We start from the raw sequence: 25,000 nt of genomic DNA, 5'->3' as shown, positions 1-25,000 counted from the left end.
GGCAACGGTGACGCAGCATAGCGGTGGACACCGTTGCCTTGACACTCCAATTTTGGCCAGTTTATGATACCAGTTGTCTGATGAAAGCCACCTAGTGGCTGAAACGTCACATGTTTAAGACTATTTTAGAATAAATTATATGAAAATTAACCCTTGAGAGTGCCTTGTACCTATTTGTTTGTGAGGCTTTTTATACACGGTTATATTTATAAAGTCTTCATCCTATGGTTACATCTCAGGATAGATCTTAGGTTTACAGGCATTTTTTTGCTCAGTTATACTGTGATGGAGGAATATTGTGGGTTGTGTATCATTTTGTGTAGGTTCGTATTTTAGGCGTCTTGCTCTGTACATTCAATGTATTATTTGTCCTGTCTGCAGGTTATTAGCGCAGTTACCATTTGCTTGACTTCTGTTAAACCCCCAAGGATATTGTTACGTCACCACCGGAGTCTGCTCCAGCGACTTCTGCTCCGATCGCCAGGCGACGCCATGTTCCTGCCGTGGATGGTACTGGCGATGGGAGAGGAGTCGATGCCAGCGGCACTGGTGGGCGCAGGATCCGATCATCCACTGGGCTGGGTTATCTTGGGATCTGCAGTGCCACTGGCTGACTGTAGGTGGGGTGTGTCTCCCAGCTGAAGTTACCATCTTTGCTACAACCAATGGGAAGACACCACACCCATCTTAATTCCTGTCCTGTCTGCTGACCACTGGCAAAGATAGTTTTGATTTTCTGGCTCCTGTTCTATTTTGTGATTCTGGTATTCTGACTTTTGCTTGTGTTCTGACTACCCTTCTGCCTGCTGTTTATGTACCTCGCTGCCCGATCCGGATTTAACCTCTGCTACGTTTTCTGATTACGTCCTTGCCTACAGATTTTGTCCCTGTTCTGCAATTCCTGGTTTGACCCTGCCTGACGACTACTCTCTCGGACTGCAGCCTTCCACAGGTAGTGATCTCCAGGGCCCTGTGTAATTCCAAATCCCTGTATAGGGGTTAGAGGGTTTCAGGGTTCTGGGGGTCCTGCTTGGTGAGTGGCTTCCCTCTAGCCTGTCCATTACAGCTCGTCTGAGTCTGTGGATCCAGGCAGGCGTTACAGATATTTTGTGACTGTCCATTGTTTACTCCACAGCTCTCCAAATACTGGGAATCACCCCCTGTAGTGCCACCATCTCTAGGTCTGGGTGGGGGGGCTTGAAAGACCCTACCTGTCTACTTACATAGGGGATGTTATTCAGTCTGTCTGAGAACTTCAAGAGACAAGCAGTAATATTGATCCTCTGGGGGAGAAGCTGCTGGAGCTACAGGCAGCACCTCAGAGAGCCGATGAGAAACCCCAATTTGCCTGGAAAAGGACTGCTGGAGGATTGTGACTCATTCCCAGGACATCCCATTACTGGACTATTTTACCCTCTGTGTGGTGGATTATTTGATGGGCATTCTGGATTGCATGGAAGAAATATTCTTTGGATTGTTCAATCATCTCTTGCTCTATTGATTGTGTGAGATCGGAGAAGGACCCCATGACATAAGTTTTATAAAATCCATATTACTGGACAGTACCGAGAGGAGCTACAAACAAAATCATCAATAGAAATTTGTGAACTCCTTAAAAAAAAAATAAAATATTAAAGTGATTGTGTACTTACATTCAATCTTGTAGAATTAACTGGGTTTTCCAATTTCAGAAATCCATTGTCCCATAAATGAATTTTAAAAACTGAAAACTGTGCTTTCATCCTCCATCCCTGGGTCCAGTGCTGAGCCTCTGCCCTGCTCTTGGTTTCTAATGGTCTACAGTGGTATCGACACACTGACAGTGCTGCAGTCAATCAGTGAATTCAGCAGCTACTGCCTAAGTTGACCACATGGGTTGCAGAGGCATCAACATAATGTTAGTGCGGAAGGCAATAACAGATACCGGTAGCAGTGGAGACACTGTGCTGGATCAGGGAAGGATGATATATTGCAAATGTTATTCCTCTCCAATGACAGACCACCAACAGCCATCACCAATCAGTAGAGGGGAAGGGTTGGTGAGCCCTTAGATACTGAGCGTCCTTCAGTCTCTGAGCATAGGCTCTAGGTACCATAGTAAAGTATACAACACTTTTGAGAACATCAGTCGGAAATCTACCGTCTGTTATAAGACAGATATACTCAGTATTAGGCCGGTGTCACACTTGCAAATGACTGGCGCGAGAATTGAGTCGCATCACTCGGAACGGCCTGATGTATTCTGGGCAGGAGCATGCAGCTGCACACTCCTGTCCGGAGAGGCATGATGTGCCTCGATTCTCGCATGTGACACTGGCCTTATAGTAAATGCAGGCTGTGATGTTTAAGGCTATGTTCACACGGTGTTGTACTGAAAATGCCCCATCCATATGTATGTGAAACAAATCCTTAAGCCTCTAATTACACCTACAGTGCCTACAAGTAGTATTCAACCCCCTGCAGATTTAGCAGGTTTGATAAGAATCAAATAAGTTAGAGCCTGCAAACTTCAAACAAGAGCAGGATTTATTAACAGATGCATAAATCTTACAAACCAACAAGTTATGTTGCTCAGTTAAATGTTAATACATTTTCAACATAAAAGTGTGGGTCAATTATTATTCAACCCCTAGGTTTAATATTTTGTGGAATAGCCCTTGTTTGCAATTACAGCTAATAATCGTCTTTTATAAGACCTGATCAGGCCGGCACAGGTCTCTGGAGTTATCTTGGCCCACTCCTCCATGCAGATCTTCTCCAAGTTATCTAGGTTCTTTAGGTGTCATGTGGACTTTAATCTTGAGCTCCTTCCACAAGTTTTCAATTGGGTTAAGGTCAGAAGACTGACTAGGCCACTGCAACACCTTGATTTTTTCCCTCTTGAACCAGGCCTTGGTTTTCTTCCCTGTGTGCTTTGGGTCGTTGTCTTGTTGGAAGATGAAATGACGACCCATCTTAAGATCCTTGATGGAGGAGCGGAGGTTCTTGGCCAAAATCTCCAGGTAGGCCGTGCTATCCATCTTCCCATGGATGCGGACCAGATGGCCAGGCCCCTTGGCTGAGAAACAGCCCCACAGCATGATACTGCCACCACCATGCTTGACTGTAGGGATGGTATTCTTGGGGTCGTATGCAGTGCCATCCAGTCTCCAAACGTCACGTGTGTGGTTGGCACCAAAGATCTCGATCTTGGTCTCATCAGACCAGAGAACCTTGAACCAGTCTGTCTCAGAGTCCTCCAAGTGATCATGAGCAAACTGTAGATGAGCCTTGACATGACGCTTTGAAAGTAAAGGTACCTTACGGGCTCGTCTGGAACGGAGACCATTGCGGTGGAGTACGTTACTTATGGTATTGACTGAAACCAATGTCCCCACTGCCATGAGATCTTCCCGGAGCTCCTTCCTTGTTGTCCTTGGGTTAGCCTTGACTCTTCGGACAAGCCTGGCCTCGGCACGGGTGGAAACTTTCAAAGGCTGTCCAGACCGTGGAAGGCTAACAGTAGTTCCATAAGCCTTCCACTTCCGGATGATGCTCCCAACAGGGGAGACAGGTAGGCCCAACTCCTTGGAAAGTGTTTTGTACCCCTTGCCAGCCTTGTGACCCTCCACGATCTTGTCTCTGATGGCCTTGGAATGCTCCTTTGTCTTTCCCATGTTGACCAAGTATGAGTGCTGTTCACAAGTTTAAGGAGGGTCTTAATTAGTCAGAAAAGGCTGGAAAAAGAGATAATTAATCCAAACATGTGAAGCTCATTGTTCTTTGTGCCTGAAATACTTCTTAATACTTTAGGGGAACCAAACAGAATTCTTGTGGTTTGAGGGGTTGAATAATAAATGACACTCTGAATAAACTTTTCACAATTTAAAAAAAAAAAAAAAAAAGAAATAACATTCTTTTTTTGCTGCATTTCACACTTCCAGGCTGATCTACAGTCCAAATGTCACAATGCCAAGTTAATTCCGAATGTGTAAACCTGCTAAATCTGCAGGGGGTTGAATACTACTTGTAGGCACTGTATGCTTACTTTGGCCTCCTTCAGGCTAATACTAGGCATCTATACTACATTTTACTGGATTGAAAAATAGAGAACAACAAATGCCAAACAATGAATACTTGTTAATGCAGCAAATAATGGAGGGCTCATGCTGGCATGTCATTTACCATAAGCAATGCTAATTTCTGATAATTGGATATAATAGCCAGGGGTCCTGCGGACAAGGGGGGCCAATATAATGGGATCTACCGCAGTGACATTATTGGAACAATTTTCAGCAGAGAGCAAAGCAACTGATTTGTTAGCTCCCCATAAGGTGGCTTTACACACTGCAACATCGCAAATGACATCGCTGTAACGCCACCGGTTTTGTGACGTTACAGCGACCTCCCCAGCGACATTGCAGTGTGTGAAACACATCAGCGACCTGGCCCCTGCTGTGAAGTTGCTGATCGCTACAAATCGTTCAGGACCATTCTTTGGTCCTTTGTTTCCCGCTGTGCAGCATGATCGCTAGAAAGTATCAGTGTGTAAAGGGACTTTACAACAACTTTGTTAGCGACTTCCCTTTCAAAAAGCTGCTTTACAACGTCCCCAATGACTAGCGAGGTCGTTCTGCAGGTCCAGATCGCTGCTGCGTCGTTGGCCAGGTTTGCCTGTTTGACAGCTCACCAGCGACTCAACAGAGACTTTGTAGCGATCCCGGCCAGGTTGGGATCGCTGAAAGTCTCAGTGTGTAAAGGGGCCTATACAGATTGCACCATTGTCGGTCGGCAGCACATTCCTGTTTACACAAGTGGCTGTGCTGCCAACAATCAATGATTTTTATGCATAGGTAAAAGATACAGTCAGCGCTTGCTTGTTCATTGACTGATTGCATGGTCAATAATTGCTATAATCAGGGACCATTTGCTCTGCCAATTGTCTGCTTATGTTAAATGGCCTTCAGTGACCGTGACCTACAGGTACTGAACTGCATAGATGATGAAATGACAAACAGGGTAAAAGGGAATAGTTAGTATGAAGAGCAGTTTTTGATACAGCAAGCCTAGTCACTGCAATTCTATGTGTCGATTTAATAAATATATTTAAAGGAGTTGTCCGACAAACTCAAAAATTTTTGGTAAGCTAATCTGTGCTGTATTGTCATATAAAACACCCCTACATTGTTAGTTTTTGTTTTATAACTTTTGTTCCTCTTCAATTATGCCTTTATTCTCTGCAGCTCTTTGTTTACATTCAGCTCCAGAAAACATGATAACTTCCTGTGCAAAACCTCCCAGTCAGAGCTGGCGCCGCCCAACCTCAGTGTCCAGCCCCTCCCCCTGCACACACATTCCCTGTCAGTATTCTGCCCCAGCACCTGACCTCTCATCACTACAGCATTGGAAATAACAGCCCCACATCGGGCTCTGCAGCGCACACACACACCGGGCTCTGCAGCGCACACACACACCGGGCTCTGCAGCGCACACACACACCGGGCTCTGCAGCGCACACACACACACCGGGCTCTGCAGCGCACACACACATCGGGCTCTGCAGCGCACACACACATCGGGCTCTGCAGCGCACACACACACATAGGGCTCTGCACCGCACACACACACATAGGGCTCTGCACCCCACACACACACACACACGGCTCTGCACCGCCCACCACATCGGGCTCTGCACTACACACACACGGCTCTGCAACCCTCCCCCCCCCCCCACACACACACACACACACACACACACACACGGCGCTCTGTACCGCCGCCCCCCCCCCTACCCTCGTAGGGAACACATGTAGGGAATACATACTTACTCCTCCTCGGGCCCCGCCGCTCCTGCACGTTCGCGTGCTGTCTGGTCTGGACATATCAGCACAGTAGTGACGTCACCGCTGTCCTGAACTGTCAGACACAGACAGCGGCCCATGTTGACATGAAATGATCGGAAGCAGCAAAATCGCGGCAGGAGCGGTCACATGACCACTCTGAGCCGGGGTAGAGGGGCTGACAGCAGGGCAGCTAAGTGGTCTCTATGTGATTACCTGCCCCAATGTAGCCCAATAGGGAAATAATAAAAAAAAAAGTCAAAATAAGCCGGATAACCCCTTTAAATATATTCTAAATATACAAAAAAATTTGAAATAATCTAACTAAAAATCAGGGTATTCTGCAGTAGTATCTTAAACTCTTCTTTCTCGCTCACGAAGGAGGGATAGTACTAAAGCATGTGTCAAATCAAAATACCCCTTAAAACATTTTTATTTAGATAATTTTAAAATCTCTAACCAAGTGCGACATTAGGTGAGTACCTTACTACAGGTGCATAGGAAAGGGAGAATTGCTGGCCCTATAGCGGTTTCTCCCTCCTGTGCCCTACCTACCAGCGGAGGTCGGCACCCTAATATATCACTAGGCACCTTTTGAGGCACTGCACTTTATTCGGCAGGGGTATACAGGGCTAGATAGGGTGAGCCTACGGTGAGTGGGGGGCGCCATTACGCTAATTAGGGTGCCGACCTCTGCTGGAAGGTAGGGCACAGGAGGCAGGAACCGCTATAAGGCCAGCAATTCTCCCTTTCCTGTGCACCTGTAGTAAGGTACTCACCAAATGTTGCACTTGGTTAGAGATTTTAAAATTATCTAAATAAAAATTGTTTTTAAGGGGTCTTTTGATTTATGACACATGTTCTGCAGTAGTACATAGAGTTTTCCCCATTGTATTCCCTCACTTTTTCAGGTGGGTTCAAGAATCAACATTTCTAACACTAACAAAAATAATAAGTAAGGCTCAGCCGTGTGACCTCAAATGATAAGATAAACAAATACATAAAAATAAAATAAGAGTGTCAGATGCAGTGGCTATGCTAAGATGAGGAGGTCTCCAAATAAATGGAAGTACTCTCAGTTCTAAGTCTGTGCAGTTCCTATGTATTTATAAGCATGGGTAAGACAGTTGGGTGAGAGGATGAAGAGCCAGCTATAGATTGTAAATAAAACACTAGCAATAATAATAATAATAATAAAAAAAAAAAAAAAACAATACAAAAAACATTGCAAAATAATGTGTTATTTAGGCTACTTTCACACATCAGTTTTTTACCATCAGGCACAATCCGAATAAAAACGGATAAAACGGATCCGGCGCCGGATTGTGCCCGATTGCCTTGCATTGCATCCGGCTTTTGCCGGATCCGTCGTAATTAATTGGCTAAGGCTGCTTTCACACCTCCGTTTTTAACACTGCAGGTAAATCCGGCTCTAAAACCTATGCAACGGATGCGGCGAAAAAAACCGCATCCTTTGCATAAGTTTTTACATGCGGCCCGTCCGGTTTTTGCCGGTTGCGGCACGCTACTGAGCATGCACAGTGCAAAAAAACGCATGCGGCAGCCGGATGCGTTTTTTGCAGCATCGCACAGCATCCGGCATCCATAGGCATGCATTGGAAAAAGCGCCGCATCGGCCGGAAGCGGCGCGATGCGGTTTTTTTTTTGCCGAACAAAAAAAACGTGCCAGGCAACGTTCCATCCGGCCGCCGCATGGGCTAAATATGCCGCATCCGGCAAAAACCAGACTGAACGCAAGGCCATGCGGCACAATCTGGCACTAATGAAAGTCTATGCGGAAAAAACGCAACCGGCAGCAAAGAAAAACGGTTGCGTTTTTTCTGCAAAGGGCCGGATTGTGCCGCATTGCAGAAACTGGAGGTGTGAAAGCAGCCTAATGCGGCGGCCGGATGAAACGTCTCTTGTAACGTTTTTTTGTCTCTGACGTGACCTACAATGGAAGCCTATGGACGCCGGATCCGGCGTAATGCGGCAAAAAACGCATGCGGACGCCAGATCCATTTTTTTAATCTGAGCATGCTCTAATGTATTGTAAAAAAACGGATCCAGCAAAAAAACTGATGAAACTCATGCAAAAACGGATGCGCCAGATCCGGTTTATGGCGGATCAGATATACCAGATCTGTCAAAAAAAAAAAAAAAGGATCCGGCGCATCCGTTTTTGCATATTCTGCGTCGGATCCATTGCATCAGGCACACGCCAGATTGTGCCTGATGCCAAAAAACTGATGTGTGAAAGTAGCCTACACAAGGCAATCCAAGATGACTTTCCCATGATGGTGGTGAGGCTGGTCTGCAGATTTTATTTAGGTGCCAGCACTAAAAATCTGACATAGTTGAAATTTTTAGATCATAAAATACCCCTGTATGTGACTCTTGACATGCTCAACTGTTGTCAAAAGGCCCCTGTAATTTGGACTTTTTAGGCTGATGATTTAGGAGACTACGATCCCCAAGAACATCACACTGTTCAAGATGACTGGTCATCATGGTTCAAACTAAGGGGGCGCACCGCGCTCAGAAACCCCCCACGGCTTACAGAAACTTCCCCCCCGGGAGGGGGGGTGGTGGCTTAAGGCGGTTTCTTGAGCTGCACACCCCTCCCAGAAGTTTGTGAGCCGCACCCTCCCCCCTTCCCCGAGGTTTCTGTGAGTTGCGCCCTCCAAGAGGGGGTGCGGGGGAGGCACGGCTCACAGAAACTGCCGAGGTGGGGGGGGGCAGAAACTTCCGGAGCATGTCTCTACGCTGCTCTACACAATTACCTCATGATCCACGCCTCCTTGTAAAGACCAGAAAAATTAGTGCAAAATAAAAATAGCCCATAGCTCTGGAACTGTATGGCAAATTTAAAAAAAACCCCAAAACATAACAAGAAAAAACAACTTCGGTGGAGCAGCATAAATAAAATCAGATCCAAAACTGGTCCCTATTGACCTGGTGATGGCGCCTTTATTTTTATATACCTGGATAACAATGAATGGCTGAACATGAGCTATAGCATGTAGTCCTGATCTGCAATGCAAAGCCAAATTACAGTGGAACCTCGCTTAACGAGTAACCCAGTTAGCGAGAATTTCGCTGAACGAGCAAAGCTTTCTGTAAATTTGTAACTATGTTTACGAGAAAGCTTTGCTGTATGAGCAAAATCCTCACCGCACACACTTCCGGTTCCGTACATCCACCGCGCTCTGATCCGCTCTTGCAGTCCACACACACACACACACACACACACAAGCACGCACAAACACACACAAGCACGCACAAACACACAGTATTATGCTCACCTTACCTTCTGTTCCATCGCCGGCCTCATGGTTCTTGTAGTTCACTGGTACATCGCGACAAGGGAGGAATCCTCACGGCGAACTACAAGACCCAGGAGGCCGGTGATAGAACAAAAGGTAAGGTGAGCATAATATGTGTGCCTTCCGTTCCATCGCTGGCCTCCTGGGTCCTGTAGTTCGCCGCTATAGGCTGTATATCGGTAGGCAGCACGACGAGGCAGGAACTTCTGTTGTCAGCCGCTACTCAAAGGCAGCGCGCTGACCAATCAGAGGCAAGCGGCTCCTGCCTTTTGACGTCAGCGCTCTGGGTGCGGAAGTTCCTCCCTCGTCGCAATGGTTACCAGATACACAGCCCGTACCGGCGAACAGCAAGTCCCAGGAGATCAGCGAGGGAACGGAAGGTAAGGTGAGTATAATGTGTGTGTGCGTGTGTGTGTGCGAGTGTGTGTGTTTGTGCGTGTGTGGAATGGCACAATAGGGGACCAGGATGGGACATATAACAAGTTGTAGAAGGAATTGTCTGCATTGCAATAATTTCCTATGGGAAATCTTGCTTTGCTGAACGAGTAACTTGGTTAACAAGCACAGTACCAGAACGGATTGTTCTCGTTAACCAAGGTTCCACTGTATACTGAAATTGAAGCTTTACATGAATAGAACATTAATTTATTAAATTACACTTTTATATTGGGTTCATCAAATTTACAAGTTAACTAATAAAAAAAAAAAAAATTAAAATCCAGAATACTGGGACTAGTGGCCACTTGATCTGTACACTACACTTGTGATCTAGATGAATGGTGACGGTGGAGATCTGCGCAACTGAAACAGTAAATGATCAAGTGGGTGGCACATAATTAACACTTAAATGGCACGACATGAAGAATGAAGAGGGGCATATATGGATCAGTCAGAGATGTGTAAAGCACTATTTGCATTCACTCAGTGACACAAGACATAAAGGTCCGTTATTGAGGATGCAAATCTGTGCAGTCGCTTTTATTGCACATTATAGCTCACCTTCTGGGCACCTGAGAAGGCGTGGTAATAACATGACACATAGGTCATTAAAGCCTTCATATCCGGCCTTAGCGTCCCTATAATATCTGTACAGGAAAGGAAAAGAAGAGGTTTGAAAGGAAACAGAGAAGCAAAGAGAAAGAACAGTCACATGGAATGAGGAGCGCAGGGTTAATAATGGGAAAGGATTCACGGCATGCACTGTAGGAATGACCAAGAGAACGTCAGCCATACTGTACAACGGGGGCCGGAAAGACCACCCTTCAAAAGGTGGGATATGCAGAACATCGGGGGTCCAAATTTATGTTCCACCACTTTCTTTAAGAAGGTGCTGAACATTGAGCTAATATACTGGTACCTCGTCATAAATTATACTGATACCTAGTTCTCATAAATTATACTGATACCTAGTTCTCATAAATTATACTGATACCTAGTTATCAAATTATACTGATACCTAGTTATAAATTATACGGATACCTAGTTCTCATAAATTATACTGATACCTAGTTCTCATAAATTATACTGATACCTAGTTATAAATTATAAGGATACCTAGTTACCATAAATTATACTGATACCTAGTTCTCATAAATTATACTGATACCTAGTTCTCATAAATTATACTGATACCTAGTTCTCATAAATTATACTGATACCTAGTTCTCATAAATTATACTGATACCTAGTTCTCATAAATTATACTGATACCTAGTTCTCATAAATTATACTGATACCTACCGTGTTTCCCCGAAAGTAAGGCCCTGTCTTACATTAATTTTACCCCCAAAAGTCCCACCCTGCCTTACTTTCGGGGGAGGCCTTACATTGGAAAAAAAATGACAATCCTCCCCCCTGCAGCCTCCCCATTGTTTGAGATCCGGCATCCACCCCTTCCTCCCCCCTGCAGCCTCCCCATTGTTTGAGATCCGGCATCCACCCCTTCCTCCCCCCTGCAGCCTCCCCATTGTTTGAGATCCGGCATCCACCCCATCCTCCCCCCTGCAGCCTCCCCATACAGTGGTTCTGCCCCCCACTCTGCCACCACACACACTGACACATACGGTACCGGTACAGACCCACACGGCACCCACACACATATCGTACCGGTACAGGTACACACACACACACACACACACACACACACTGACACATACAGCCCCATACGGCACCCATACACATACCGTACACACACACACACACACACACACACACACACAGAGTTTCGGAACTTACCGAAATCGGAGCGAGCCTGCAGGCGGTGACGTCGCGGCTGATTTCGGCCAATCAGCTGCGAGCCGGCTGACTGGCCAATCGCAGCTCGAGCTGAGGGCCAATCAGCTGCGAGCCGGCTGACTGGCCAATCGCAGCTCGAGCTGAGGGCCAATCAGCTGCGAGCCGGCTGACTGGCCAATCGCAGCTCGAGCTGAGGGCCAATCAGCTGCGAGCCGGCTGACTGGCCAATCACAGCTCGAGCTGATGGCCAGCAGGGAGCCTTGCGGGGGCCATTCACCGGAGGCGGACCACGGGTGGCACGAGACTGAAGAAGGCCTGGATGGAGCGAGGGAACAGCGGCAGCGGTAAGTTCCTGTACTTTCCCCAGGGACCCCCACCCATATGCGGCCTTACATTACGCCGCGACCACCACCCATAGGCGGCCTTACATTCCCCGGCCCCCCCCGCTACCCTGCCTTACAATCGGGGGGTGCCCTACATTGGCGGACCCCCCCGAAACCCCCACCCTGCCTTACTTTCGGGGGGGTCCTACTTTCGGGGAAACACGGTAGTTCTCATAAATTATACTGATACCTAGTTCTCATAAATTATACTGATACCTAGTTCTCAAATTATACTGATACCTAGTTCTCAAATTATACTGATACCTAGTTCTCAAATTATACTGATACCTAGTTCTCATAAATTATACTGATACCTAGTTCTCATAAATTATACTGATACCTAGTTCTCATAAATTATACTGATACCTAGTTCTCATAAATTATACTGATACCTAGTTCTCATAAATTATAAGGATACCTAGTTCTCATAAATTATAAGGATACCTAGTTATCATAAATTATAAGGATACCTAGTTCTCATAAATTATACTGATACCTAGTTCTCATAAATTATACTGATACCTAGTTCTCATAAATTATACTGATACCTAGTTCTCATAAATTATACTGATACCTAGTTCTCAAATTATACTGATACCTAGTTCTCAAATTATACTGATACCTAGTTCTCAAATTATACTGATACCTAGTTCTCATAAATTATACTGATACCTAGTTCTCATAAATTATACTGATACCTAGTTCTCATAAATTATACTGATACCTAGTTCTCATAAATTATACTGATACCTAGTTCTCATAAATTATACTGATACCTAGTTCTCATAAATTATAAGGATACCTAGTTCTCATAAATTATACTGATACCTAGTTCTCATAAATTATAAGGATACCTAGTTCTCATAAATTATACTGATACCTAGTTCTCATAAATTATAAGGATACCTAGTTCTCATAAATTATAAGGATACCTAGTTCTCATAAATTATACTGATACCTAGTTCTCATAAATTATAAGGATACCTAGTTCTCATAAATTATACTGATACCTAGTTCTCATAAATTATAAGGATACCTAGTTCTCATAAATTATACTGATACCTAGTTCTCATAAATTATAAGGATACCTAGTTCTCATAAATTATAAGGATACCTAGTTCTCATAAATTATACTGATACCTAGTTATCATAAATTATACTGATACCTAGTTCTCAAATTATACTGATACCTAGTTCTCATAAATTATACTGATACCTAGTTCTCAAATTATACTGATACCTAGTTCTCATAAATTATACTGATACCTAGTTCTCAAATTATACTGATACCTAGTTATCATAAATTATACTGATACCTAGTTCTCAAATTATACTGATACCTAGTTCTCATAAATTATACTGATACCTAGTTCTCAAATTATACTGATACCTAGTTCTCATAAATTATACTGATACCTAGTTCTCAAATTATACTGATACCTAGTTCTCATAAATTATAAGGATACCTAGTTCTCATAAATTATACTGATACCTAGTTCTCATAAATTATAAGGATACCTAGTTCTCATAAATTATACTGATACCTAGTTCTCATAAATTATAAGGATACCTAGTTCTCATAAATTATAAGGATACCTAGTTCTCATAAATTATACTGATACCTAGTTCTCATAAATTATAAGGATACCTAGTTCTCATAAATTATACTGATACCTAGTTCTCATAAATTATAAGGATACCTAGTTCTCATAAATTATACTGATACCTAGTTCTCATAAATTATAAGGATACCTAGTTCTCATAAATTATACTGATACCTAGTTCTCATAAATTATAAGGATACCTAGTTCTCATAAATTATAAGGATACCTAGTTCTCATAAATTATACTGATACCTAGTTATCATAAATTATACTGATACCTAGTTCTCAAATTATACTGATACCTAGTTCTCATAAATTATACTGATACCTAGTTCTCAAATTATACTGATACCTAGTTCTCATAAATTATACTGATAACTAGGTATCAGTATAATTTGAGAACTAGGTATCAGTATAATTTATGAGAACTAGGTATCAGTATAATTTGAGAACTAGGTATCAGTATAATTTATGAGAACTAGGTATCAGTATAATTTGAGAACTAGGTATCAGTATAATTTATGATAACTAGGTATCAGTATAATTTATGAGAACTAGGTATCCTTATAATTTATGAGAACTAGGTATCCTTATAATTTATGAGAACTAGGTATCAGTATAATTTATGAGAACTAGGTATCCTTATAATTTATGAGAACTAGGTATCAGTATAATTTATGAGAACTAGGTATCCTTATAATTTATGAGAACTAGGTATCAGTATAATTTATGAGAACTAGGTATCCTTATAATTTATGAGAACTAGGTATCAGTATAATTTATGAGAACTAGGTATCCTTATAATTTATGAGAACTAGGTATCCTTATAATTTATGAGAACTAGGTATCAGTATAATTTATGAGAACTAGGTATCCTTATAATTTATGAGAACTAGGTATCAGTATAATTTATGAGAACTAGGTATCCTTATAATTTATGAGAACTAGGTATCAGTATAATTTGAGAACTAGGTATCAGTATAATTTATGAGAACTAGGTATCAGTATAATTTGAGAACTAGGTATCAGTATAATTTATGAGAACTAGGTATCCGTATAATTTGAGAACTAGGTATCAGTATAATTTATGATAACTAGGTATCAGTATAATTTGAGAACTAGGTATCAGTATAATTTATGAGAACTAGGTATCAGTATAATTTGAGAACTAGGTATCAGTATAATTTATGAGAACTAGGTATCAGTATAATTTGAGAACTAGGTATCAGTATAATTTATGATAACTAGGTATCAGTATAATTTATGAGAACTAGGTATCCTTATAATTTATGAGAACTAGGTATCCTTATAATTTATGAGAACTAGGTATCAGTATAATTTATGAGAACTAGGTATCCTTATAATTTATGAGAACTAGGTATCAGTATAATTTATGAGAACTAGGTATCCTTATAATTTATGAGAACTAGGTATCAGTATAATTTATGAGAACTAGGTATCCTTATAATTTATGAGAACTAGGTATCCTTATAATTTGAGAACTAGGTATCATAAATTATACTGATACCTAGTTCTCAAATTATACTGATACCTAGTTCTCATAAATTATACTGATACCTAGTTCTCAAATTATACTGATACCTAGTTCTCATAAATTATACTGATACCTAGTTCTCAAATTATACTGATACCTAGTTCTCATAAATTATAAGGATACCTAGTTCTCATAAATTATACTGATACCTAGTTCTCATAAATTATAAGGATACCTAGTTCTCATAAATTATACTGATACCTAGTTCTCATAAATTATAAGGATACCTAGTTCTCATAAATTATAAGGATACCTAGTTCTCATAAATTATACTGATACCTAGTTCTCATAAATTATAAGGATACCTAGTTCTCATAAATTATACTGATACCTAGTTCTCATAAATTATAAGGATACCTAGTTCTCATAAATTATACTGATACCTAGTTCTCATAAATTATAAGGATACCTAGTTCTCATAAATTATAAGGATACCTAGTTCTCATAAATTATACTGATACCTAGTTCTCATAAACTATACTGATACCTAGTTCTCAAATTATACTGATACCTAGTTCTCATAAATTATACTGATACCTAGTTCTCAAATTATACTGATACCTAGTTATCATAAATTATACTGATACCTAGTTCTCAAATTATACTGATACCTAGTTCTCATAAATTATACTGATACCTAGTTCTCAAATTATACTGATACCTAGTTCTCATAAATTATACTGATACCTAGTTCTCAAATTATACTGATACCTAGTTCTCATAAATTATACTGATACCTAGTTCTCAAATTATACTGATACCTAGTTCTCATAAATTATACTGATACCTAGTTCTCAAATTATACGGATACCTAGTTCTCATAAATTATAAGGATACCTAGTTCTCATAAATTATAAGGATACCTAGTTATAAATTATACGGATACCTAGTTATCATAAATTATACTGATACCTAGTTCTCATAAATTATACTGATACCTAGTTCTCAAATTATACTGATACCTAGTTCTCATAAATTATAAGGATACCTAGTTCTCATAAATTATACTGATACCTAGTTATAAATTATACGGATACCTAGTTATCATAAATTATACTGATACCTAGTTATCATAAATTATACTGATACCTAGTTCTCATAAATTATACTGATACCTAGTTCTCAAATTATACTGATACCTAGTTCTCAAATTATACTGATACCTAGTTCTCAAATTATAGTGATACCTAGTTCTCATAAATTATACTGATACCTAGTTCTCATAAATTATACTGATACCTAGTTCTCATAAATTATAAGGATACCTAGTTCTCATAAATTATACTGATACCTAGTTCTCAAATTATAGTGATACCTAGTTCTCATAAATTATACTGATACCTAGTTCTCATAAATTATAAGGATACCTAGTTCTCATAAATTATACTGATACCTAGTTATCAAATTATACTGATACCTAGTTCTCATAAATTATAAGGATACCTAGTTCTCATAAATTATACTGATACCTAGTTCTCATAAATTATACTGATACCTAGTTCTCATAAATTATACTGATACCTAGTTCTCATAAATTATACTGATACCTAGTTCTCATAAATTATACTGATACCTAGTTCTCATAAATTATAAGGATACCTAGTTCTCATAAATTATAAGGATACCTAGTTCTCAAATTATACTGATACCTAGTTCTCATAAATTATACTGATACCTAGTTCTCATAAATTATACGGATACCTAGTTCTCATAAATTATACTGATACCTAGTTCTCATAAATTATACTGATACCTAGTTACCATAAATTATACTGATACCTAGTTACCATAAATTATACTGATACCTAGTTATCAAATTATACTGATACCTAGTTACCATAAATTATACTGATACCTAGTTATCATAACTTATACTGATACCTAGTTACCATAAATTATACTGATACCTAGTTCTCATAAATTATACTGATACCTAGTTACCATAAATTATACTGATACCTAGTTATCATAACTTATACGGATACCAAGTTATCATAAATTATACTGATACCTAGTTACCATAAATTATACTGATACCTAGTTATCATAACTTATACGGATACCTGGTCATCATAACATAAAAGGCAGTAGAGACATTAAGTTATAGAAATTAAAGGTATATACTGCTTAAACACAAAGGACTTAAATATTGGAAAAATGGTTTTATTATTTCGTCTCTGACGATAGACAGGAGAGATCTATTCGCAGATGGATCTTGAATTGGCGAGATCTGGCACCATTCGGACGTACAAATCAAGCACATTGGATTAACAGCAGATGCGGTAATAGACAATTAGCCATTCATGACCGCTATTACATGGGCAAGCTCTATTCTTACTGCTACCCCCTCCCGGTATACGCTGGGCTCAGCGCAGATGCGCTCCTGTGTTGGTGCTGAGCTCGCGAGTAGTGGCACTTGGGCAGATCATGGTGCGTGTCCAATGTCACAGCCACTGACAGCCATTTTTGTGACTTACAGACCAGCAAGGAGGCGGAAGACAACTTCCGAGCCTATTATCTCACCTTGGTGAGGATGATATCGGCTCTCTGGGCTGTCCATCCTGTCTAAAGGCCCTGTTACACACAACGATATCGCTAACGATCGGTGGGGTCACGGACTTCGTGACACACATCCGGCGTCGTTAGCGACGTTGTTGCGTGTGACACTTACGAGCGACCGCTAACGATCTCAAGTACCGCAAATATCATTGATTGTTGACACGTCGTTCATTTTCCAAAGATCATTGATCTTCTTAGACGCTGGTTGTTTGTCGTTCCTGAGGCAGCACACATCACTACGTGTGACACCCCGGGAACGACGAACAACACCGTACCTACGTCCTCCGCCAACGAGGTGGGAGTGACCTTCATGTGGCTGCTCTCCGCCCCCTATTGGACGCCTGCCGTGTGAAGTCACTGTGACACCGCACGAACCGCCCCCTTAGAAAGAGGTTGTTTGCCGGCCACAGCGACGTCGCTAGTAAGGTATGTGTGTGTGACGGGTCCTAGCGATATTGTGCGCCACAGGAAGCGATTTGCCCATGACTCACGAACGACGGGGGCGGGTACGATCGCTAGCGATGTCGCTGCGTGTAAAGCAGCCTTAACTGTTCATGCCAATTAGAATATGCGTCACACCAAGATTAAAACACTGATTTTACAACTTTACCTTAACATTGGGGTTAAGTCAATCTCTGACTTTGACAACTCACCTCTTCCCCTCTCTGACCACAACATCCTCTCCTTCAAGCTCACAAACCCTCGTCCGCCCCAGCACACTCCCACCAATCACACATTCAGAAACCTACAGGCCATTGACTCTCAGACACTTTCAGACTCTTTACACGCATCACTGTCCCCTATTTCCTCACTTTCCTGTCCTGATCTGGCTGTAAAGCACTACAATGACACACTCAGGACTACACTAGACCAAGTAGCGCCCCTCACCTTCAGAAAGACCAAAACACAGAGTAAAACAGCCTTGGCTCACATCCCAAACTCGATTTCTCCAGCGACGCTCCAGGAGTGCCGAACGCCTATGGAGGAAAACCCGCACACCAGAAAACTTCATCCACTACAAGTTCATGTTAAGGACCTACAACTCTTCCCTTCACCTCGCCAAACAGACCTACTTCACCACCCTTATCTCCTCACTTGCCAACAATCCAAAAAAGCTCTTTGACACCTTTCACTCCCTCCTCAGTCCCAAAGTACAGACCCGTCACAGACCTTCATGCTGATGACCTGGCCTCGTATTTCACAGAGAAAATAGAAAACATCCGCCAAGAGATCAGCTCCCAGCCACCAAGCCCTGTGAATCCCATCCCTCCCCATATCCCATCAAGCTCACTCTCCACATTTGACCCAGTCACAGAGGAGGAAGTCTCCAGGCTCCTATCCTCCTCTCGTCCTAGCACTTGCCCTACTGATCCCTTTCCCTCACATCTTCTCCAGACACTCTCTCCGGTTGTCATCACACACCTAACTAAAATCTTCAATCTCTCTCTTCTGGTATCTTCCCCTGCTCCCTCAAACACTCTATTATTACTCCATTATTAAAAAAACCTTCTCTTGATCAGTCCTGCACAAGCAACTACAGACCAGTCTCCAATCTCTCCTTCATCTCTAAACTCTTGGAGCGCCTGGTCTACTCTCGCCTCACATGCTACCTGTCCTCTCACTCTCCTCTAGATCCTTTACAGTCTGGCTTCCGCCCTTTACACTCAACAGAAACTGCCCTTGTCAAAGTGACCAATGACCTATTGACAGCAAAACGTAACGGTGACCACTCTCTGCTTATTCTTCTTGACCTTTCTGCCACCTTCGACACTGTTGACCACCATCTCCTTCTCTCTATGCTCCATTCTATCGGCTAAAGGACACTGCGCTTTCCTGGTTCTCCTCCTATCTTTTTGGCCGTTCATTCAGCGTATCATTTGCTGGCTCCACATCTTCTCCTCTTCCTCTCACTGTTGGGGTCCCTCAGGGTTCAGACCTGGGCCCTCTTCTTTTCTCCCTCTACACTGCCCCAATTGGACAGACCATCAGCAGATTTGGTTTTCAGTACCATCTTTATGCTGATGACACACAGCTATACACCTCATCCCCTGAGCTCACCCCCGCTGTACTACAGAACACAAGTGACTGCCTGACTGAAGTTTGCAATGTCATGTCTGCTCTCTATCTGAAACTTAACCTTTCCAAAACTGAACTTTTTCTTTTCCCTCAGTCTTCCAACCTTCCTCAACCTGACATCTCCCTCTCTGTGTGTGGCACAACGATAAGTCGTAGGCCGCAGGCCCGCTGTCTGGGTGTTATACTGGACACTGATCTGTCCTTCACCGCCTATATACAATCTCTTGCCCGCTCCTGGCTCCTGCCACTTGCATCTCAAGAACATCTCTAGAATCCACCACTTTCTCACAATGGAAACGACAAAAACCCTCACCGTGGCTCTGATCCACTCTCACCTTGACTACTGTAACTCTCCCTATTAATTGGTCTCCCCCTAACTAGACTCTCTCCTCTACAGTCCATCCTTAATGCAGCAGCCAGGGTCACCTATCTGGCTAACCGCTACTCGGATGCCTCTGCGCTGTGCCAGTCATTGCACTGGCTGCCCATATATCATAGGATCCAATTCACACTGCTTGTTCTCACCAAAAAAACGCTCTCCACAGTGCGGCACCCCCCTACATCTCCACCCTCCTGTCTGTCTATCACCACAAAGCTCTCCACAGTGCAGCACCCCCCTACATCTCCACCCTCCTGTCTGTCTATCACCACAAAGCTCTCCACAGTGCAGCACCCCCCTACATCTCCACCCTCCTGTCTGTCTATCACCACAAAGCTCTCCACAGTGCGGCACCCCCCTACATCTCCACCCTCCTGTCTGTCTATCACCACAAAGCTCTCCACAGTGCAGCACCCCCCTACATCTCCACCCTCCTCTCTGTCTATCACCCCACACGTTCTCTACGCTCTGCAAACGACGTTCGACTAACATCCACACTAATTCGAACCTCCCACTCCCGGATCCAAGACTTCTTCCGAGCTGCACCAACCCTCTGGAATGCTCTACCCCAAGAAGTTAGGACAAATCACAACTTACTTAGCTTCAGACGCACCCTAAAGACGCATCTTTTTAGGGCGGCCTATCACACTCCCTAATCAGATTCCATTCACATAGTCCCTCTACAACTTCTCACAACATAACTCCACATCAAACTCCATGGCACCCAAAGGCATCTCAAGGCTCGGGCCCACTGGTCGAGGAAACCACTATCTAGCCCCATTTCCGTGAGATGGCTGGATTGTCATTGTAAATAAGCACTTGTACCTTGCCCCTCCCCCCCATCTCATTGTAGATTGTAAGCTCTCACGAGCAGGGTTATGTTTTTTTTCCTCTAAATATTGTATTTCTATAACTGTTACTTGTTTGTATATGATCCTCCTGAATTGTAAAGCGCTGCGGAATATGTTGGCGCTATAGAAATAAATATTATTATTATTGGGGTTGCTAGAAAAAAAGTGTTACATGATGAGCGCAGGATCTACCCTTATTAACTATAACCCAACCTTGGTGGGCATTATATCAGCTGTCCAGGCTGCCCATCCTGTCTGACTGTTCACACCAATTAGAATATGCGTCACAACAACTTTAAAACACTGATTTCACAACTTTCCCTTAAAATTTGGGGTTGCTAAAAATCAGTGTTAGGCGGCTTTCACACTACGTTTTTTTTTAACATGCGTCATGAACGTTTTTTTAACGCAAAAATTAATCCAGTGCAAATGCATTTTCATTTCAATGCATTTGCAATGGACTCGCGTCAACATGCGTTCACATGCGTTTGCGTGCGTTATAGTAAGGATCCAGCGAGTTGCAGTTTTTTAACTTTTTTCAAAAACGCTACTTGCAGTATTTGGACACAGCTCAAAAACGCTACAAGTCGCTGGATCCTGACTATACTGCATGCAAACATATGTGAACGGTGGCATGCTGATAAACAGGATCCTGCTTGCTCTACTGAGCATGCCCAGAAACCAGCCTCGGGTGATCAGTCTCTCTCCCCCTCCCTCTCTCCCTTGCCTGAGAGCTGTGGACACTCGTAACCAAGGTAAATATCGGGTAACCAAGTAAAGCGCTTCGCTTAGTTACCCGATGTTTACCTTGGTTATGTGTACAAGGAGAAGGCAGCCCTGCTCCTAGCAGCTACGGATGCTCGTAACCAAGGTAAATATCGGGTATCCAAGCAAAGCACTTCGCTTAGTTACCCGATGTTTACCTTGGTTACCAGCGTCTGCAGCTGTCAGATGCCGGCTCCCAGTCTATCACTTTCAGTTCCCCTCATTCCCGATCACATGACTCCAATGCCTGCCCATAAACTTCAAGTGACAGGATCCTGCAAAATAACACATGCGTTTTTCTTTGTAAAAACAGGATCCACTTTTACAGTAAAAAAACGTTCATGACGCATGTTAAAAAAAACGTAGTGTGAAAGCAGCCTATGATGAGAGCAGGATCTACCCTTATTAACTAATTTCTGTGCTGCAGCCAGGTTCCCATATGCTAATATGAGTGTCTCCGCTTTCTCCCAATGTGGCAGCAGCTTATTCCCTTCTAACCATTCAGAATATGTGCAGACTTGGCCAAGCCCGACCTGTGCAAGGAAAGAGGTGGCGGTAACCATGGCTTTTGCAATGGTCAATGATCTGCAGATATCCCACGTCTATGCCGAGCACCATCTTGCTTCTGGAAGCAGACGGCTCTCATCAGAATACAAGCTGATGAATTTTCTCAATAGTCAAAGACTGGTGCAAACTAGCAAGAGGTGTAGCCCAGCAGCCTGGACGAGGGTCAGCGGGGCAAATAGAAGGTATATACTGTCATAAAGTTTTATTAGGAAATTGCTAAATATTTAGGGATTTCTAGCAGAGCACAAAAGTTGCTCTCTCGAAGGAACATTCCGGAAAAACTACACACACACACACACACACACACACACACACACACACACACACACACATCTCCTGCTTAGTGCAGGCCCCGGTGGAACAAAAACATAATCCAAGAGCCTGAAGGAAAAATAAAACTGCCATTATTCAGCCGTAGCAATCTCTGTACACTTCATAGTTACAGTCTCCTGTGTGTGTTGGTTAAGTGGCTTATATTCTGATCATAAAACTGCCTCCTCTATTGGTTTTCTATATGTACATAGGGCAGAGACACTTATGCAGCTACAATAAAATGTCCAAAAAGAAAAAAAAACATAAATCAGGATCCTAAGGAAAAAAAACCTGACTAGTGAAGATAGACAAATGGCATAAAAGGCAATGAGTGACATTACTCAATGGAAGATTTTATTGGCATCATTAAAATGGGGGATAGCAAATTGTTAAGACTAATGGCCCTGGGATCTAAACAGTACAATGTTACTTAGCTTAAAGAAGAACAGATTGTGATGAGCGGGCACTACCATGCTCGGGTGCTCTGTACTCGTAACTCGTGATGAGCGGGCACTACCATGCTCGGGTGCTCTGTACTCGTAACTCGTGATGAGCGGGCACTACCATGCTCGGGTGCTCAGTACTGGTAACTAGTGATGAGCGGACACTACCATGCTCGGGTGCTCAGTACTTGTAACTAGTGATGAGCGGACACTACCATGCTCAGGTGCTCGGTACTTGTAACTAGTGATGAGCGGGCACTACCATGCTCAGTTGCTCGGTACTTGTAACTAGTGATGAGCGGGCACTACCATGCTCAGGTGCTCAGTACTAGTAACTAGTGATGAGTGGGCACTACCATGCTCAGGTGCTCAGTACTTGTAACTAGTGATGAGTGGGCACTACCATGCTCAGGTGCTCAGTACTAGTAACTAGTGATGAGCGGGCACTACCATGCTCAGGTGCTCTGTACTCGTACTCTGTACTGATACTTTTTATACATGTTGTCCTACTCCAAGCTGTATAGGCTGAGGGCCAACTACCAATTAAGTAAATCAGGTGATGTGCATCTCTGTAATGAGGAGGGGTGCGGTGTAATGACAACACCCTATATAAGGTGTGCTTAATTATTAGGCAACTTCCTTCCCTTTGGCAGAATGGGTCAGAAGAGAGATTTGATGGGCTCTGAAAAGTCAACAATTGTGAGATGTCTTGCAGAGGGATGCAGTAGTCCTGAAATTGCCAAACTTTTGAAGCGTGATCACCGAACAGTCAAGCATTTCATGGCAAATAGCCAACAGGGTCACAAGAAGCGTGCTGGGCAAAAAAGGCGCAAAATAACTGCTTATGAATTGAGGAAAATCAAGCGTGAAGCTGCCAAGATGCCATTTGCCACCAGTTTGGCCATATTTCAGAGCTGCAACGTTACTGGAGTATCAAAAAGCACAAGGTGTGCCATACTCAGGGACATGGCCAAGGTAAGGAAGGCTGAAAACCACCACCTTTGAACAAGAAACATGAGATAAAACGTAAAGACTGGGCCTAGAAATATCTGAAGACTGATTTTTCACAGGTTTTATGGACTGATGAAATGAGAGTGACTCTTGATGGGCAGATGGATGGGCCAGAGCCTGTATCAGTAAAGGGCAGAGAGCTCCACTCCGACTCAGACGCCAGCAAGGTGGAGGTGGGGACTGGTATGGGCTGGTATCATCAAAGATGAACTTGTGGGACCTTTTTGGGTTGAGGATGGAATGAAGCTCAACTCCCAGACCTACTGCCAGTTTCTGGAAGACAACTTCTTCAAGCAGTGGTACAGGAAGAGGTCGCTATTGTTCACGAAAAACATGATTTTCATGCAGGACAATGCTCCATCACATGCATCCAACTACTCCACAGCGTGGCTGGCCAGTAAAGGTCTAAAAGATGAAAAAATAACAACATGGCCCCCTTGTTCACCTGATCTGAACCCCATAGAGAACCTGTGGTCCCTCATAAAATTTAAGATCTACAGGGAGGGAAAACAGTTCACCTCTGGGAGCAGTGTCTGGAGGCTGTGGTGGCTGCTGCACGCAATGTGGATCGTAAACAGTTCAAGCCACTGACAGAATCTATGGATGGTGGATGCTGAGTGTCATCATAAAGGAAAGGTTGCTATATTGGGCACTCATTTTTTGGGGTTTTGTTTTTGCATGTCAGAAATGTTTATTTCTATATTTTGTGCAGTACCAAAGAGCTTGTAAGCACTGAGCATGCTCAGCCACTGCTGCCAGACAACAGACAGTATTAAGAAAAAAATAAATAGGAGAATAAATGGAGAGAGTGTAGGGAAATTGTAATAAGTAACCGGAACCCATTGAGCATCCTGAATCAAAACTCGCCAAAAAAAAAAAAAAAAAAAAGCATATTTTTACGTGTTTTGACCGCCTCATTTATCACTTCCTCCGATTCCTGCCTTAAGAGAAGTACAAATTACTGCACAGCAACCCATCTGTATCGCCACCTAGTGCCCAGAAATGAGAATGCAGGCTTTTTCAGTGGTTGTCATGGTCACAAGGTAGAATCCCTGAATTAAAACTATAGGAAGGACAAGAATTCTATTTTAATAAATGGAAATTTCAAAATGCAG

At 42.7% G+C, this 25,000-nt stretch overlaps 1 protein-coding gene across 6 annotated transcripts in view; it reads right to left on the bottom strand.

Annotated features, from left to right (window-relative positions):
* The window catches only part of ACTN1 (actinin alpha 1), a 208,910-nt gene that overhangs the window by 74,339 nt on the left and 109,571 nt on the right, over nt 1-25,000 (bottom strand). For 3 of the 6 annotated variants that reach the window (XM_075329976.1, XM_075329980.1, XM_075329978.1), the window contains exon 8: nt 10,145-10,230. The exons of the other annotated variants lie outside the window; for them this stretch is intronic. In XM_075329976.1, coding sequence (XP_075186091.1) covers nt 10,145-10,230 — 86 coding nt within the window. The remainder of the gene's footprint in view (nt 1-10,144; nt 10,231-25,000) is intronic. 6 annotated transcript variants of the gene reach the window in all.

The sequence above is a fragment of the Anomaloglossus baeobatrachus genome, chromosome 12, assembly GCF_048569485.1.
Source record: "Anomaloglossus baeobatrachus isolate aAnoBae1 chromosome 12, aAnoBae1.hap1, whole genome shotgun sequence".
NCBI lineage: Eukaryota > Metazoa > Chordata > Amphibia > Anura > Aromobatidae > Anomaloglossus > Anomaloglossus baeobatrachus.
The sequence above is the reverse complement of the archived record's forward strand: the minus strand, read 5'-3'. Positions and strand labels throughout refer to the sequence as shown.